The sequence below is a fragment of the Cavia porcellus genome, unplaced genomic scaffold, assembly GCF_034190915.1.
Source record: "Cavia porcellus strain 051 isolate PalLab524CR breed Dunkin Hartley unplaced genomic scaffold, mCavPor4.1 scaffold_1, whole genome shotgun sequence".
Lineage (NCBI taxonomy): Eukaryota > Metazoa > Chordata > Mammalia > Rodentia > Caviidae > Cavia > Cavia porcellus.
The window spans coordinates 190537631-190555014 of record NW_026947484.1 but is presented as its reverse complement, the minus strand read 5'-3'; the positions used below and the strand labels follow the sequence as shown (position 1 = coordinate 190555014).

The following is a 17384-nucleotide window of genomic DNA, read 5'->3' as shown; positions in this document are numbered from 1 at the left end:
ACATTTTGTCTATACTTCTCTCTTAGCATGGTTTTGGGAGCATAACAGACCCCCGAGAGACATCAGCTGAATAAACGACTGAATATAGAACTGGGTGATTCTGTGTCTCACTCACCTGCTGGATCTGGGAAATGTTTGCTGAGAGAGGCATGGAGAGCACAAAGGTGAAGTGTGGGTGGTAGGTTCAGAGCAGGGAGGCCACAGGGCTGCCCTTGCAGGTGGTATAGGAAGTAATCATGGAGAGAGAGTAGGATATTGTCCTTCTGATGATAAAAAGTACATAGTAAAAAATAGTCTGAAAAACGCTGTGGAAACTAAACACCTTTGGCAAAAATATATGTCTGGAATCATCAAAGAACTTCAAATAAAAGTAGCATTGTTCCCTTAAAGATCTCCAAATTAGGGGTCAATGAGTGAGCAAGGGCATTAGCTTTGCCACTGGCCACGGGACCAATTTTGGAGTAACCTTTCTGGAGGGCAGTTGAGTTATATCAAAACTTTTAAAACTCATGCCTAGATTTACATCCAGCAATGCCAGCCCTAGAAACTTATCCTAAAAGTACAACTAAGAATATATTAGGCAAAGGTATTTATTTCAATTTTGTTTATAATACAGACAGTGAAAATAAACTGGATGTCCTGTAATAGGGGATTAGTTTTAAAAATGATACTTCTATCAATAGTACATAAAAATAACATTGTAGAATAGTGAAGGCACAATACAGTACATTTTTAAGAAGAAAATCAGGCCATCAATCAGTATATACAGTAAATCTCCAATTTACATTGAAAAAGTAACTTTTCACACACAAAAATAATAGAAGATAACTAGGAACTTGTAAATTTTAGTGATTATTTTGTCTTTTGTAAAACACAAAATTTCTACCAAGCACATGTATTAATTTTATAATCAGAGAAGAGAAATGAATGTTAAAGAGGGGTAAGGTTTTGGAGAGTGTTGTTTGAGCTTCGGTGGGTTGAAAGCTAGCTGGGAACATCATTTATCTTGCAAATTCCAGACAGGTAGTGTTTTCAGAAGGAAGAATGTCTTAGGTCCATTTGTGTGAGTATATTTATAGAAATAAAAGCGTTAAGAAGGGGAAACGGATTGATTTTTTTCCCCTTGAACTTTTGAAATTATTTTCTCCCCTCCATTTGTAATTGAACCCACAGAGCTATTCTTATTTCTTCCTTTCTTGGGTACTGTGTTAGACCTAAAAATATTAACTGGCTTAGGATGTGGGTTTTGCTGAAATAATTCCCCTGAAGTCTTCACTGAACTCTCTCTCTTGTTTAGAAATGAGGTTCAAGGAAGACCACCCTTTGAAATCTATTTTGCCATTTTACCTGATGCATTTTGCCCCAAGTTCTTTGGTCACCTTGGATTCTTGCTGGAAACCATTCCTTCATTGTTGGTACCCTGCACCCAATCACCTAGATACAAGGAACCCCGGAGAGTGCAGTGGGATTGGAAGCTGTCTGTTGGAAAGATTTACTTAGGGGCCAATCTGGCATCCCCTCATCCTGTACACATAACATTAGTCTGCAGAAAAAGATCAGAGCTGGGTAGCATCTTATTAAATATTAATAAATTGATGCCTTTTGCCACACATCTTCAGAGCACTCTGGGTATTTCACAGACATTATCTCATCGGTAGTTTTCGCAGTGTTCTTGGAGAAGAAGCTGATGGCGAGTATTATGGTCTTCATGTGGGGCAGAACATAACAGAATTTTAGGCAGTTAAACTGAGGAGTTGTCCTGGTTGGACAGCAATCAGTACAAGCAAACAGGGGCAGTCTTGTTCTTCATTCTCCATGAATTACATTGTCTTCTTGCATTTTGCCCCATGTACATTCACAGAGCGCCTACCAGCAGCAAAGCAGAGTACAGAGCACTGTGACTAGAAGTAAAATGTGACCTCTTTAGTCCACAGTGAACACTTTTAGAGATCTGGCTTGTAGTCGCCTTTCCTACCCCAATACCTTCCCCATGCTTCATGTACCCTTTGTCTCTCTCACTCCTCATCCTTCACTGACTTGCAGCACTGCAGTGCCATCCCCTGCAGTGTACTTGCTTTGCCCTTCTTAGGCCTAGGTTCCAGATCTTTCTGCCCATCCTGCAGGCCTCCCTGTCCTGTCCTTCATGGACCATTCCCCCTTGTGCGCAAAACCTCCCTGACACCTGGCTCCAGGGTACCCATAGCTGGATGCGATCTCTCACCATTGTACTTCTGGGTTCCCCACAGCTCTGGTCCTTGCTGTCTTTATTTTGTATTTTAGTGATTCCTGTATGCTCCTTGATGATATTTCAAGCTTCTTTACTGGAAGGACATCTAATGCACCTTTGTGTCTCTCTCACTCCCTTGCACACTGAGATTAGATTTACAAGCACTAATTGTGGAGAAGAATGAAGCGGGCACAATTTTAGGCAGCAGTCTGTGGGGAGCTCTTTTGTGTAGAGGACAGAGGCTACAGATAGGACCCCACCTAGCCTGACCTCTCCTCTGACTCTAGGCCGCTTGCTGCCTGTCAGTATGTTCCGTCCTCTTACTGCATTTGAATCCATTCAATATTTGCATATTAAAAAATATTTGTTCCTGACAGTGTTTTGCAGGGGCACCAGAAGAGGAAAGACAATTGGAACAATTTTGAGAAGGTTATTTCTGTACTTATTTCTCTTTGAATCTCATAGTGCAAACCATCCTTAGTGCAGAAGATCCTAGAATTTCAGAGGGCTTTATCCAAAGCATTCTCTGTTCATGAGCTGGCACGAGGGGTGAGATCATCTTGTGCTCCACCTGTAGCAGGCCGTGTGTAGCTGGGCAGATTATCTAATCTTCCCATGGCGTCATTTCCCCATCTGTTAAGGGGGGATAATGGGCTTGGGGCTGACCTACCTCCATGGGATGTGTGAGGCTTAGCGAGCTAATGCTGTTACTATTAACTTAACTGAGGTGACCGGACAGAACCAGCAGGAGACCAAGTATTAGGTGGCACAGAATGAACTCTACCACCATAAAATGGATGAATTCTAAAGTTTTGGACATCATCTTCTGGGTTGCCCTTGACTCGAGGAAGCTGGTACGCCAGAGAGCTCTGGGTTTCCTTTCTTAGCTGGCTCCAGTGGCTGAGATCTTGAGGATGACAGGGACATCTGGAGGTCTTCTGGGCCTGAAGTGCTGAAAGGAGAGAAGCCGGCCTTGTGTTGAGTGGCACAGCTGCAGCTGCCCAAGATCAGCAGATTCAGCAGGCCCGGGCCACAGAGAGACCATCTGGCCCAGCATCTTTGCCCACATGGCCCAGCAGTCCCTCTCCCTTGAGCTTATTGACCAGCTTCAGGAAAGTCATTTGATACTCACATTCTTGTGGCTGTAATTTTGGGAATGTGGCCTTTTGTCTTTAAAAATAGCTGTGTGCTGGGAGGCCCAGGAGCAGTGTCCAGGAATGGAGGGGAGGTGCCAGCATGGGAAAGAGGCACAGGTTTCCTTCCTTGGAGGAGTCCCTTCAGCTCTACTCAACTGGTGAGTTGATTTCTCACTCTGAAGCATGCCCTGTCTTCTCTAGACTGTTCTCAGAAAGGAACAGTTTTAATTGTAAGACCTATTCAGTATATTTTTGTATTTTTCTAAGATGTGTTTGTTCTTGAGCACTTGTCATTTGTGGAACCTGTTTGAGGAAAGGTTCTTCCTGTGTTCATAATGGCAATGTAATTGTCAAGGGTTCTTCTTAAATTTAACGGCAATTATTTCTGCAGTTGTTCTTTCAAATGGCAGTATCTGTAATCATTTTATATAGAGGGAGGATAATCATTAAATACTCTTGGACCTAAATTGCCCATGTCATCAGATTTGTGGGATTATAAGATGAAAGACAAGAGAATGGAAATTTCCAGGTTGAATAGGTGTTCCAGGTGCAGTGATGACCTGAGACAGCTACCGTAGCTAGGGACAAAGTCAGGATGTGAACACAGGTCCCCTATTCCCTTGTCCCTACCTCTGTGGTCTGCTGTGTAGAGTTTAGTCTCTGAATTACAAGTAAAAAGGGGGAAAAAGTCACTATTTAATTTAACTTTTCAGTATGCTGTGATGTAATAAAAATGAATTTCTAGCTCAAAATCGCCTGTGCCTGACCATTAACCCTGAATGCTGTGATTTATTTGGCAGCCTGAATCCATGATCCTTAAAGTTTAGTCTGTATCAGTATTGCCCTAGAGAACAGGCTAGGAATACAAAATCTTTAGTCCCCCTCCAGACTTCAGAAACCACAAACTGCAGAGTGCCACCCAGCAATGTACGGTCTCCTGATGATCAATACTCAGTAAAGTTGGCCGGGGATTTAGCTCAGTGGTATAAGTGCTTGCCTGGCCAGAGTGAGGTCATGAGTTTGATCTCCGGTACCAAAAAAAAAAAAAAAACCTCAGTAAAGTTAGAGAACTACTACCTGACATAATCTAAACTATCCTGTCCCTCGGATTTAACAGCAATGCTGTAATTCATTTTGGCTCTTTTTGTGGATTTTGAGTTTTGTGGATTTTAAGAATTTTTCTGTTGCTGATGCCAGTTTTAAAAAATCCTCCTTCTTCACTGTGTTTCTCTCTACTTCTATACTATAGCATGCACACACACACGTAGAAGTCAAATGTGTGGGCAATAATAAAACAAAAATAAAGGATTTCAATAGAAACAGTTTTTTTAAAAAGTCTCAACCACCAAGGTATATTTCCTACATTTCAGAACTTGCTATGTCTTTAAGTAGGGATAAATTAGTCTGCTTCCAATTATATTGTATTATGTTTTCTATCATTTAGTTGTTATTTTACTCATTAATTCAAGTATTACATGAGGCTTTTTGTTCGTTTTTAAGACAGGATCTAGCCATGTAGTCCAGGCTGGCCTAGAACTAATGTTCTTCCCTGTCTCAGCCTCCTGAGTGCTGGGATTATAGGTGTGTACCACCATGCCCAGCTAGAAGACATTTTCATACCTTCTTTTATATAAGAAATGTGGTGTTTATTAAAGCTTATGGCTAATAAGGAAGTAGAAATAACTACAAGCCATCCAATAAAAGCCATCCAATAAAAAGTACAAATTAGTACTTAGAAATAACTACAAGCCATCCAATAAAAAATACAAATTAGTAAAAGGGCTGTGGAACTCGAGAGACAGTAGAAAGTCGTGGAAAATGTCAACAACACTGTGGCATTTGGACACGGCTTACAAGTAGATAGGGTCTCATTAACTGTGGAATGGATGAAAAAGATGTGGTATTTTTATACAGTGGAGTACTACTTAGCTGTAAGAAGAATAAATGAGGCTGTTATGGGTAAGTAGATGCAATTTGAGACCATACTCAGACATTAATCAAACTCACACATCTTATGTAAATGTCGTATTGTCTCCCTAGTACAAGAAACAGAAAGAGTAAGTAAGATCCAAAAGGTACAATAGATATTATGAAGGAGAAAGAAAGTGCTCAAAAGGAAAGAACAACTGAGATAGGGGAAAGGAGAAAAGAAAGAAGGGAAAAGGGATACATACATACATACATACATACATACATACATATATATAGAGAGAAAGAGACAGAGAGACAGACAGAGAGACAGAGAGAGAGACAGAGAGATCCATATATTACAAGATAGATAACAATACCAATCTCTGCTAGTTCACTAAAAGGAATGGTTCATGCTTTCATCATTTGATTGATCATCTTTTGTGTCTATCTCTGATAACCTGAACAACTACTTTCAAGATAACAATATTTGATATATTAACCATTGTTAATTTACTATTATTTTGTTTTGAAATTCTGTATCATCATTTTAATTCTTTTTTCATTTAAAAATTTTAAAGAAGTAGGTAGGGTTTTCACCCGGCAACTTTGGGAGAGAGAGGCAGAGGCAGAAAAAGATAAAAGTAAGGCCGGGGCACTCAGTGGAATTTATTCGGATTGGAGTTATTTGCAGGTGAATAGAAGGAAATGAGGCCAAATAAGTAGGTCAGTGTGGACTGGAAGAGGATCACCAGGTACCCACTTTGGGTTATTGGTTATCTTGAAGGCAGTAGGGAGCCATTGTGGGGTTTCAGTGAGTGTGAGGGGTGCTCAGCTGTGCCTCCCAGAAGGTTAATCTACCTTCCGTGGTGCAAATAGACTGAGCCATGGCTGGTGGGAGGGGCTTTTGCTCTTCAGATTTTGTAACTACTTTGCAACAGTCAGTGTGTTGGTAAATTCAAAAATTATCTTCAATTAAGAGGTAATTGTCTTTCTGATGGTGGTCACTGGATTTTGAAGTAAGCATCTGGAGCATAGATTACTGTCCAGAGGATACAGCTCTGATTTTGTACTAGGGAATCTATAAGAAAACAGAAATTGCTTACAGAATGGCTTGGTAGGGAATATCCATGGCTAACACCTTCCTTCCTTTTCACCATTTTCTTTTAAACAAACTGTATTTGTGTTCATTTCACTGGGTAATGCTAGTAATCTACAAATAGTGAACACCTCAACTGTGATTCTGGCTTGCTTTTTCCTAGTCAGCATCCGAAGTTGCTTCCTGCTTTACCCAGGGACTGACTTTAATGCCATATTTCACTGGTGGCTGTGATGAGAATAGCTGTAGGAAATCTGAACGTCATGAACTTTAAAATGTATTACTACTTCTGGTGTTTGTGGTAGAGGAAGACTGCTACCATTAGTTTTCTCAGGACTGTCTCTATAGAGCCTGGCACTGGTTTTTTAGTTCCTTGGCTATATCTATGAGGCACTAAGGAGTCATAGTGAATCAGACAACAATGGCTCTGCTCGTGAGGAACTGATATTCTGGCAGTGGATGTATGCTAGTAAACAGTCAAGGTGAGTTATAAGAGAAGAAAGGTACCAGATACTATAAGAGCACCCAGCCAGAGGCAGAAGTCAGGCAAACACAATAGCAAGTAGGATATAAACTGAAACCTAAATCTCTGTTGGGATAGATGCGTGGTTGCCTAAGGTTGGAGGGGTTGCTGGGTGGAAATGTGAAGTGACTTCTAATAGATATGGGTTTCTTTTTGGATTGATGAAAATGCTTCAAAATTGATTGTGGTGACAATTGCACAACACTATGAATACGTTAAAATCCTGATTTGTACACTTGAAATGGATGAATTTGTATGGCGTGCGATTATGCTCTAATAAAGCACAGAGGTTGGAGAAGTGATAAATAGTGATAAAGTCCTTGAAGACTGGTCCATAAATAATCACAGCAAGCTGGGTGCTGTGGCACACAGTTGTGATCCAAGCCCTTGAGAGGCTTAATCTGAAAGATCCCACACTGGAGCTCAAGCTGGGCAAGATAGTGACTTGGCAAGGACCTGTGTCAAAATGGAATAAAACGATAAAGACTGGGGAATGTGCCTGAGGGTAGAGGACCCCTGTGTTCAATCTCTAACACCCCCTCAAAGTTACAGCAGCTACCGTCTACAGAGTTCCTCTCTACTGTAAGGTAAGGTATTGTGCTAAGCAGTGTTCATATATTAACTCACTGGTGCCCACAGCAACCTTGTGAGCCAGATACTACTGTTATTAGCATTTTATCAGTGAGGACTTATCTCTCAATAGTCACAGATCTATTAAGTGGCAGAGCTGGATGGGAGACCAAGAGGTGTCGCTTTAGAGTTTACGTTAAGGAACAAATAAGTTGTCCTAAAAATTACATCATAGAGTTTTATGCCAGTAACAAGTTAGGGGGAAATCTTAGAAAGAGACTGCTCTCTGATGCATGGGATAAATTGGAATGAGAAGACTAGATGCAGAGAGAGCGGGTGCTGCAGTGGTCATCTTAAGAGATCGTGCTGGCCTGAACGTGTGTGGTGGCAGCGAGGATGGAAAGTGGACACTTTGAGGGTTGTTCAGGAGATCACGTTAACAGGGGTTGGAGAGTGTTTGGACTGGCAAAGGGTGGGAGTGGCTTAAAAAAATTCCCAGGTGGATGCCTGGCTTGTGTCTTCGGGAAACTGGAGGAGTAAAATGTTTGGTGATCGTGATATAGGTGCCCCAATGTGAGCTGTTTAGTAGCTGCATATTATCTCTGGCCTCTCTCATCAGTCAGATGATGGAACTGAGTAGCCAGGGTCTGTAGAATCTGTCTAGGTAATGAGGTGGGGAATGGGGGTACAGCAGAATCCTGCTGAGGACTTTGCAGCAAGAAATACCAGAGCAGCATGATTTGTGCACCTGCTTGTGCTTGGGTGGGTGTCACTCTCCAGCTACACTGTCACTGCCGAGGGAGTCTCCACTTCCTCCTCCAAAGCTTTGGTTCTCTTCTTGGAGAGCATCTCTCTGATCTTTGAAAGAAATATCATTGCATCATAAACAACAGTAATGGAAATTACAATAAAGAAGAAAAGGATTTACTGCTGAAACCAGTAGCCAATGGATCAAACTTGTTTTGTGCTTCCTGCCTCTCTGTGCCCAGTCTTGCTTTTATATTTATTCTCAAGGCAGAGATACAGCTTTATAGCAGATGGTTCATACCATACATTTAATCAAAGAGTTGGATTTGACAGCACTTTCTGGAATAACTCATGGTATCTGGTTAGCATTATTTAAGAATTCAAAGAAGAGGGTGTGCTGTGACTTCCTTTAACCATCCTCCTGTTTCCAGAAATTCTGTCTTGCATTCTTAGAGACAATGCCTTGGTGAGCATCCTGTCATGTGACCTTTTTCTCCTTTCCTTAAGCAGCACTCTAGCCATGATAGTCTCCACACACTTTTAAAAATGGGAAGGCTCAAATTTGATGCTTTTGTCTATGGAGGCTAAGACAAAAGGGAGAATGTTTAATGAGGGCTGATTTGCTGAGTTTCTGGGCCCTCTGGCTTCCAGGGATCTCTCAATCCATTTGGTACCCATTCACCGTTGGTGCCACTCATAATGGCCACCTCCTAACAGCTGATCTGATGCCCTGAATCATTTGGTATAGCCTGAGCAGTTCTATAGAAGAGAGAAGAGGTTTCTAGGCATAATCTTTAATTATGGCTTAATTAAGACAGCCAGAGTGGCCCTCTGGCCTGAGCCCTTGCATAGGGTCCTGATTGGCAGGCAGCACCTGGCAGTCTTGGCTGTTTGACAGAAACCAGTTGTTCCCAGGCCCCATGCAGAGATGAACAAGGCGCATGCTGCCGTGCTGTTTGGCAGGAACTGGCTCTTAGACTCCCTGGAGCATTTTAGACATCCTTTTCTTGTGTGCCCCACACTCTGCATTGTGCTGGTTAAGTTTTCTGAGAGTCTTTTTCTGTATAACACAAGGAATGCTCCAAGGGCAAAGGCTGTGTGTAGCTTCCCTGGATTTCCTTTATCACATCCACCCCAGATTACAGTACAAAGAGGGGGCTTCATAAGAGTGGAATAAATTGTACCGATTTGGGGGCAAAATCCCTTGACTTGACTTGACTGCAGACTCTGCAAGCTGTAGGCTGAATTCGAGAAACTAGAAGAGTATAGGGGCTGAGACCTGCAAGCACGTGGCCTGTCCACATCTGTAGCGGGGGTGCGCACTTTGAGAGAAGAGACCTCAAGGGCAGAATAAAGCTTTGATGCCACAGGCTATGGGTGAGAACTCTGTTCCTGAAGATGCATACCTTGGGTGCAGCCTGGAAGCCATTCTTAATATAGCGTGCTCTGGTTATACACAGCTGTTGCTGTTTTTTAGCAAGATAGGATTGGAGGAGTCCCATCTTCCTGTCTCTCTAACATACACAGAGGACCATTGGGGAGGCAAGTGGGAGCTGTGGGAGTCTTCAATCTGAATTTCCCAAGCACGGTAGTTATTGTAGGTTTTGTTTTTGATGTTGGTGGTATCAAACATGCCCAGAGGCTTTTGCAAATTAGTTGTATATGGTGACACTTGACAAATCATGATGGTAAAAAACAAATCTGGACACTGAGTTCACAGTCTACAATTTTGTTGGATTATGCTCAGATGGTTGTCAAGAGGATTGAAAAGAATTCAAAGCACTTGTAATAATCAACAAGTCTATGAGTCTATGGAGAAGAGAAGAGGCTCATTCTGAGTGGCAGGGGGGCACTAAAGATCCCAACAGGCTTCTAATCCATCTCCAAGATAGATACTTTGTGCAGCTGTACAATAACAGCTACAGAAGAATGCATTAGCATGAAGATCTTAATTGCCAAATTTGTGGACCTTTTTCAGTATACATATTTTGACTCTCTTGGTTATATACTGATTTTATTAATGTCAAAATATATAACATGTATCTGGGTGTTTTTTGTTTTTTGGTGCTAGGGATCAAACTCACGACCTTGTGTTTGCCAAGCAGGCACTTATGCGGTTAAGCTAAACCCCAGGCCCTCATGTATCTGTTTTATATGTAATATGTATCTGTTTTAAACATTTTAAACGTATATAATGCAGTGGCATTAGGTACATTCTCAGTGTTTTGTAACTACACCACTGTCTAATCCTGAAAATTGTTACCACCCTCAAAAGAAATCCTAGATGCCCTGAGCAGTCATACTGCATCCCTCTACCCTCTGGTCCCTGGTGGCAACCACCAAGCTTCTTTCTGTCTTTAAATGAGCTTTCTTATTGTGGACATTTCTTTTAATTAAGTGATGCAACATGTGGACTTGGTGCCTGGCTTTTTTAAAATTAGCCTGTTTCAAATGTTTGTCCACATTGTAGCATGAATGAACCACTGCTTCTTTCTTCTCGATGACTTGATGATACTCTATTGTGTGGATTCACCCTTTTGTTTATCCATCGTTCATTGATGGACCTTTAGGTTGTTTTTACCTTTTGGCTGTTATGAATATTGCTGTATGAAAATTGGTATACAATTTGTTTGAACATTTGCTTGTAATTCTGGTGGTAAATACCAAATGGGATTGCTGAGCCAAGGTTACCCTAAGTTTAACTGTCTCCACAGTATCTTTAAACTTTTCTTCTCCCTAGACTTCTCTGGTTGCTCTTAGGCCTCTCTGAAAATAATTCTTAGTTTCCTGCAAGGCCTCCATGGTGCTCCAGCTCCTGAAATGATGGTGCCACACCCTCCTTTCCTCAGCCCCCTTCATTCTACACTAGGATGTTCAACCCTGCACATTACAGTCCATGGGGCTCCTTTAACAAAACCTGCCATGGCTCTGCCCAATGTATACATAATTTAATTTACTATGAGGTAGGTGATGTCAGGTCTATTTTACCAATGATAGTATAAGTTCAGAGAGATTGAAGATAACTTATCCTTAGATGCTAAGTTACCATAGGGTTCAGGGTTGGATCCAGGACATGTGAAGGCCTGTGCTGTTGATGTGGGAGATTACTTGGGAAGACCTCTGAGTCCAGTGGTACACTGTCAAAACATAGGAGGAGCTGGATCATGAGGTGACCACCCAATGAGATTTATGCCCATGAGGGTACTTTCAAAACTATAAAGATTAGTGCAAAAACCTTGCAACATTTGCTGAGACCCTGGCAGTTTGCTGCTCCAATTCTGCTCTGAATTATGACTATTCATTTATATTTCTGACTCCCCTGGTGAATTTATAATCTTTGGGGGCAAACCCTGTGCTTACTTGTCTTGGTGTCTCCCATAGCCCCTATATGTGGCACATAGTTTCTGATCAGTAATCGTTTTTTGAAGAAACGTGTGGGTATTAGAGCTGACTGAAAGTGATATTTTTCCAGAGGAATCTTCTCCAGTTTGGCCAAGCACTTAACAAGAGATTTGACTGAGAGAATTAAAAAGAAAGGGTAGAATTCCCTGGATCTCTGAAGGTAAATTTGGGAGAGCCAATAACAAGATCTCAGAATGAGTGAAACTCAGCCTGACGCTTGACTTCCAACTTGGAGGTACTGATGCTTATTCTCATTTTCAATTTCTCTCTCTGTCTCCCTCTGTCTCTCCATCTCTTTCTCTCAGTATTTATCACTTTCTGACATCACTTCTTTTCTTGTGGGAACCTGTACTGGAATATACGCTCCAACACAGTATTGCATTCTGTTTTGTTTCTGATCTATCCCAAGATCTATGCAGTACCTGGCATGTAGATTTCCTTAACCTGGATTTTCACATGAATTCATAAATATAATAATGTTTTCAAGGTCCATTCATGCTTGTGTTAGCTTTCTGCCACTGTGACAAAATAGCTGAGACAAATCAACCTAAGGGAGGATAGTTTCACTTTGGCTTCAGAGTTTCCGTCTGTGTTTGGCTGGCTTCATTGTCATGGGCTTGGATGAGGCAGGCCATGATGGCAGAGGGCACGGTAGACCAAAGCTGCTCAACCTCATGGCAGCTAGGAAAGAGTGAGAGAGCCTGACCCTGGGCTAGTGACTTCTTCCTCCTGCTTTGTTCTGTCTGGGTCCCCACCCTAACGGATTGTGCCACCTACGTTCAGGATGTGCCCTGCTCACTCAGTTCAGTGACTCACATGCCCATCAGTGCTCTCTGAACATCACACCAGGGCACACCTAGAAGTGTGCTTTTCCATTTTCCTGGGTACCTTCAATCCAAGGTTGGCAGTCAAGATTGACTGTTGCTGTGCTTAGCTCTGAACTTCACAGGCAGGAAAATGAGAGCAGAGATGTGGCTTGGGTTGTGTGTGTAGCTGACAACCTGATTGCAGGAACCTGATTGCAGGTCTTCTGTCTCCCTATAAAGTTTTTGTCCCTCAACCAGGTGGAGACAGGGGTTCAACAGCTGCAGCTGTCTCAGCAGTGTCATCTGCCTTCCATTTGTGAGGCTGCTTAAGGTACCCAGGCAACACAGCCATGATGAGGTGTGGCCTTGGGGGGGTTAATGTGAATCTTTTCTCAGATCCTTTTTATGCCTTATTATCTACCTGATAAAGTGGATGAATTGTCTGACCAGAGTCCCATCTTCTCCTTAAAGTGGCCTGGACCCCATGACTTCAGATCACTAGCAAAGAGAAGTGCATTCTTGGTCCCTATTAATGCCGACTGTTCCTGCTGTCACCTTGTGGCTCCCACAGGGCCATGCAGAGGACATCTGTATTGAGCTGGATAAAAGACTAAGCTTCTTCTCAGAGATACCAAATCATATTAGGCAGATGTGAAATCTGAGGGATATGACAGGACCCTAGACTAGTGTTTACAGGAACTTGGGTATGGCTTGTGACATTAAAAATGCTTTCAGGTGATATGTGAATTAACTTTTTAAAATTTCTGTGTATTTATTTCAATGTATACTAGGGAACATAAAACCAACATAAGCAGACCTGTAACTTACTGAACGTTATTGTCTAGGATGAAGCTAAACTGAGAGACATCATAACACTGTTCATGCAGACCACGTATGCTGCAGGTGTGGTGTCATGATGTGCAGTGTGCTGACATGGGGTTATGGTTTATCTCTAGATGTCCTTAGGAAGCTTATGGGGTTTTTCAAAGGTGACTAGATCAATGTGATGTGATAATTGAGATAGGATACAAGACATAAAAGGTAATGGAAAGGGGACAAGAACAGTGATTATAATGCATCCTACATAGCCTATCCTGAAGACACCTTTTAAATGCACTCTACTCCAGCTTGTATCATGTTCTCCTTTCTCTAAGCACCCATACTCCATGCTTTGAGTGTGTCCAAATAAACCCTTTGCAGATCTCTTTTTTATTGGAACTTCCTGAAAATTCTTTTTCTGAGATAAGAACCAGCAAATCTATAAACTTGTTTTAAGAGGATGGGATAGGTTCTTTATTCCAGCTGTCACCAGGGATCTCCCAGAGATAGCCTTGTGACAGGCTGATGACAATGGATTGGTCCACTGATAAATTTATAGCTAAACGTGGTGTTGGGAGGTGGGACCTGGTGGAAGGAGGCGTGTTGCTGGGGGGAGTGGCCTAGAAAATATCCCACCCCTGCTGTTCCTTTTATGTGGGTGTGCTTTCTGGACAGCACACCGTGAGCAACTCTCCTCTACCATGCCATTGTTCCAAGTTGTCCTCTCTTAAAGATATGGACCAAAACCTAACTATGCAGCAAAACCTCTGCAAACTGTGAGCCAAAATAAACCTCTTCTTCAAATTGTGGGTACTGGGTATTCTATGTGACAAGAAAAATGACTTAAACAGATTTTGGTGCCAAAGAAGTGAGGTTATTGCTGTGCTGTTACCTGACTGTGTGGTTCAGAAGCCTATGGAACTGGTTTGTGGGAGGAATCTGCAAAAATTTGGAGATGCTGGCTAAAGAAGGACTAGAATGCTGAAATCTGAGCTTAATGAGACATTCTGGTCAGACTTCAGAAGACCAGAATATTGGCAGTAATGCAACCAGTAAAGACCAGGAAAAGGAGGTTTCAATCCTAAACAAGTACTCAACTGAACTTGGACTCCAGGCCATGTGTGTTATGTTCTGGCAGAGAGCTTGTTTACAGTTTGCTAATGTATGTCCCGAGACTGCAGGAGACTGAGGTTAAGGACAGTGGAATAATTAATCTGGTGCAGGAAATTGCGAGGTGTCCCAATGTTGGACCTGTGGTAAGGGTACTGTTGGGGGCTTATAGCTAAATTTATACTGAAAACAAAGAGCTAACAGCATAGCTGAATGATTTAAAAAGTTTCCAGTTTGGCTAGAAAGGAAGTGTGATAAAGTGGGGGTGTGCAAAGATGGAGCAGAGGAGAGCTTATTGCTAAAAAGATCAGCATTAATAAGAAGCTAAGTACCTTACAACAAACAGGACAATGGGGAAATAGCTTGAGGGCATGTCAGCAAAGAACAAGATCCAGCCATTTGGCCTGCAAAAGTGAGAGACTCTACTTTGAGAAGAGGTCCCCAGGGCACTTTATTGGATAAGGACAGCATAGAAAATTGATTCTCTGAGATTTAGTTCATCATGCTTAGCCATCAGGCAGGGAGGCCTCTGCAACCACTGACAAAATGCAAATTGGGCTGACTCTTGTTCCAGCTGGTGACAGACCTTGGCATCACCCACATGGTGCTACAGTTTTATGAGAATGCAGAATGTAAGAGGTGTGGGGTCATGGAGGCTTCCACACAGATTTCAGAAAAATGCATGGGAGTGCAACCCTATGAGGTTAGTGTGCAAAGCTATGAGACTGAAGCTGAAAGTGCAGTGGAGACTCCAGGAAGTTGTAAGCTAGGAATGTGGGGCGCCTGAGGAAAACCACAAGGAGTGAGCAAAAACCAGCTCAAGAGAGTAGCCCTAAGAACTGTAACCACTGGCAATGTTGTAGGTGTGTGGGCACCCAAATTCACATACCTGCATATCTTGCCCCAAGTGCTAGACATGGAATTAAAGTTTCTATTTCCCTGTTCCTCCTTTTTGGAATGGATATATTTGCCCTGTGCCACTGCATATCAGCAGTGTCTTAACTTTCTTTTGACTTCTATAGAGGCTCACAGATCACAGTTTGCCTTAATTCTCAGAGAAGAATTTATGCTTGGACTTTTCAGCAATGCTAAAACTGTTAGGAATTCAGCACCTCTTAGAGATGACCTAAATTCATTTTGCATAAAGAGATACACATGAGTCTATTTTAGGGAATAAAAGCAGAATGTTATGGTTTATATCTAGATGTCACCCCAAAGCTTTACGTGTTCATACATGAGACTTTTGCAAGGTGATTAAGGGGTGATAATTACTAGTGGATTAGTCCACAGTGACCCACCCCTTCCCACTAGGCTGCATCTCCCAACCTCAACCCAGCTATAAATGCATCAGTGGAATGCTCTAGTATCTTGCACCCTTGATCCAGTGTCAGACACCAGCAATCCAGTCACTTTCAAAAAGTTTCACCTATGAGCATTTTAGGCTCTAGGGTACATTTTAGATATAAACCATAATACCTGTTTCTCCCTTTTACTGAGTACATGAAGAAGTGGCAAGGATCCTGGTGACCAGAGGTCCTTCACATGACCCAAAGAGTCTGAAAGCCTACAGAAATGATGGTGATCCATTGGCTTTTCTTTGATCCATGATAAACTTCCTTTCAGAAATTTTTTCAGGAAGATACCAAGAAGGGGACTAGCGAGGTTGGGTGGAACTTCTAGTTTTAGTGTAGATTCTCCATATTGATTTCCACAGAGTTGCACCAGTCTACACTCCCACCAACCGTGGCACTTCTCCAGTGGCACTTGTTATTGATTGATTTCTTGGTAACAGCCATTGAAGTGAAACTCTATTGAGCTCATATGAAATATACAATATAGTTAATGTATAGCAAAACTTCCACTTTATATTTGTTATCGTAACTTAAAAAGAAAAAGAGGGCAAACAGCCTGTAGGGTGAGGATTGGACACACGTGAGGGATATTAGAAATGCAGATTCTCAGGTCCTACACTAGAACTAAAAACCAGAAACTCTGGAATCCTTCCAGTGCTTGTAGAGATTTTAGGGTTTTACTATGAAAAAGTAAGAGAAAGACATGAAAATTCCTTGCAGGAGTTGAGATGTTACCCTCAAAGAAAAGGGAACCATTTGATGGAGCTGAGCACTAAATGTAGACTTTTTTCTTTCTTATTAAAAATTAAGGTATTGTACTCTATTATGTATTAATACCACATTTTATTTATCAGTTGATCAGTTTATATGCATAGAGGCTGCTTCCAAGATTTAATTATCATGAGTTAATGCTGCTATAAACATGAATATATATGTATCAATGTAATGTCTTTTACTCTTTCAGAAAGAACCCTAGAAAAAAAACTGCTGTGCCAAATGGAATTTCTAGTTTTAGTTTTTTGAAGAATCTCCATACTGATTTCCTACTGGTTGTAGTACTTTACATTCCCACCAACAATGTAGAAGGGTTCCCTTTTCCCTGCAGCCTCGCCAGCATTAGTTATTATTTGATTTTCTGATAATAGTCATTTTTTTCTGGAGTAAAATGGAATCTCAGTGTTGTTTCACTTTGTATTTCTCTAATGGTTAGCAATATTGAACACTTTTTCATGTATTTATTGTCCATTTGTACTTCTCTGCCATAAAGAAAAATAAACTTGAGTGATTTATAGGAAAATAAATGCACACTATGGCCATAATGTTAAATAAATTATACATACTATCTTAAATATTGCATAGTTCCTCTTATATGAGAAACTCAAAATATAAATAAAGAGAAAAAAGAGATAGGTTATGAGAAATAGCAAAATAGATCTTTTGCATATGAAAAGGGGACCAAGATATGGAGGAAGAAGTGAAAGAAGGGAGGGTAATGGAATAAAAGAAAAAGATTTTTTAATGTATTGTGTAAATATACCAAATTCCACAAGGAATGTGATCATTGTGTACTACAAATACGTACCCACAAAAAGGAGAAAATGTTCAAGAGATGAAGGGAGCGGAGGAAAGGGGAAGAGGATAAAAAAGAATTAAGGTATGTTGTGTACATGTACTAATTCCTGTAA

The 17384-nt window shown here is 41.4% G+C and overlaps 1 protein-coding gene across 1 annotated transcript in view; it reads left to right on the top strand.

Annotated features, from left to right (window-relative positions):
• Nucleotides 1-2933: 2933 nt before the first annotated feature.
• The window catches only part of Frmpd1 (FERM and PDZ domain containing 1), an 85003-nt gene continuing 70552 nt past the window's right edge, over nt 2934-17384 (top strand). Inside the window, exon 1 of the mRNA XM_063225172.1 lies at nt 2934-3521. Within this exon, the coding sequence (XP_063081242.1) occupies nt 3384-3521 (138 nt within the window). The 5' untranslated portion in view covers nt 2934-3383. The remainder of the gene's footprint in view (nt 3522-17384) is intronic.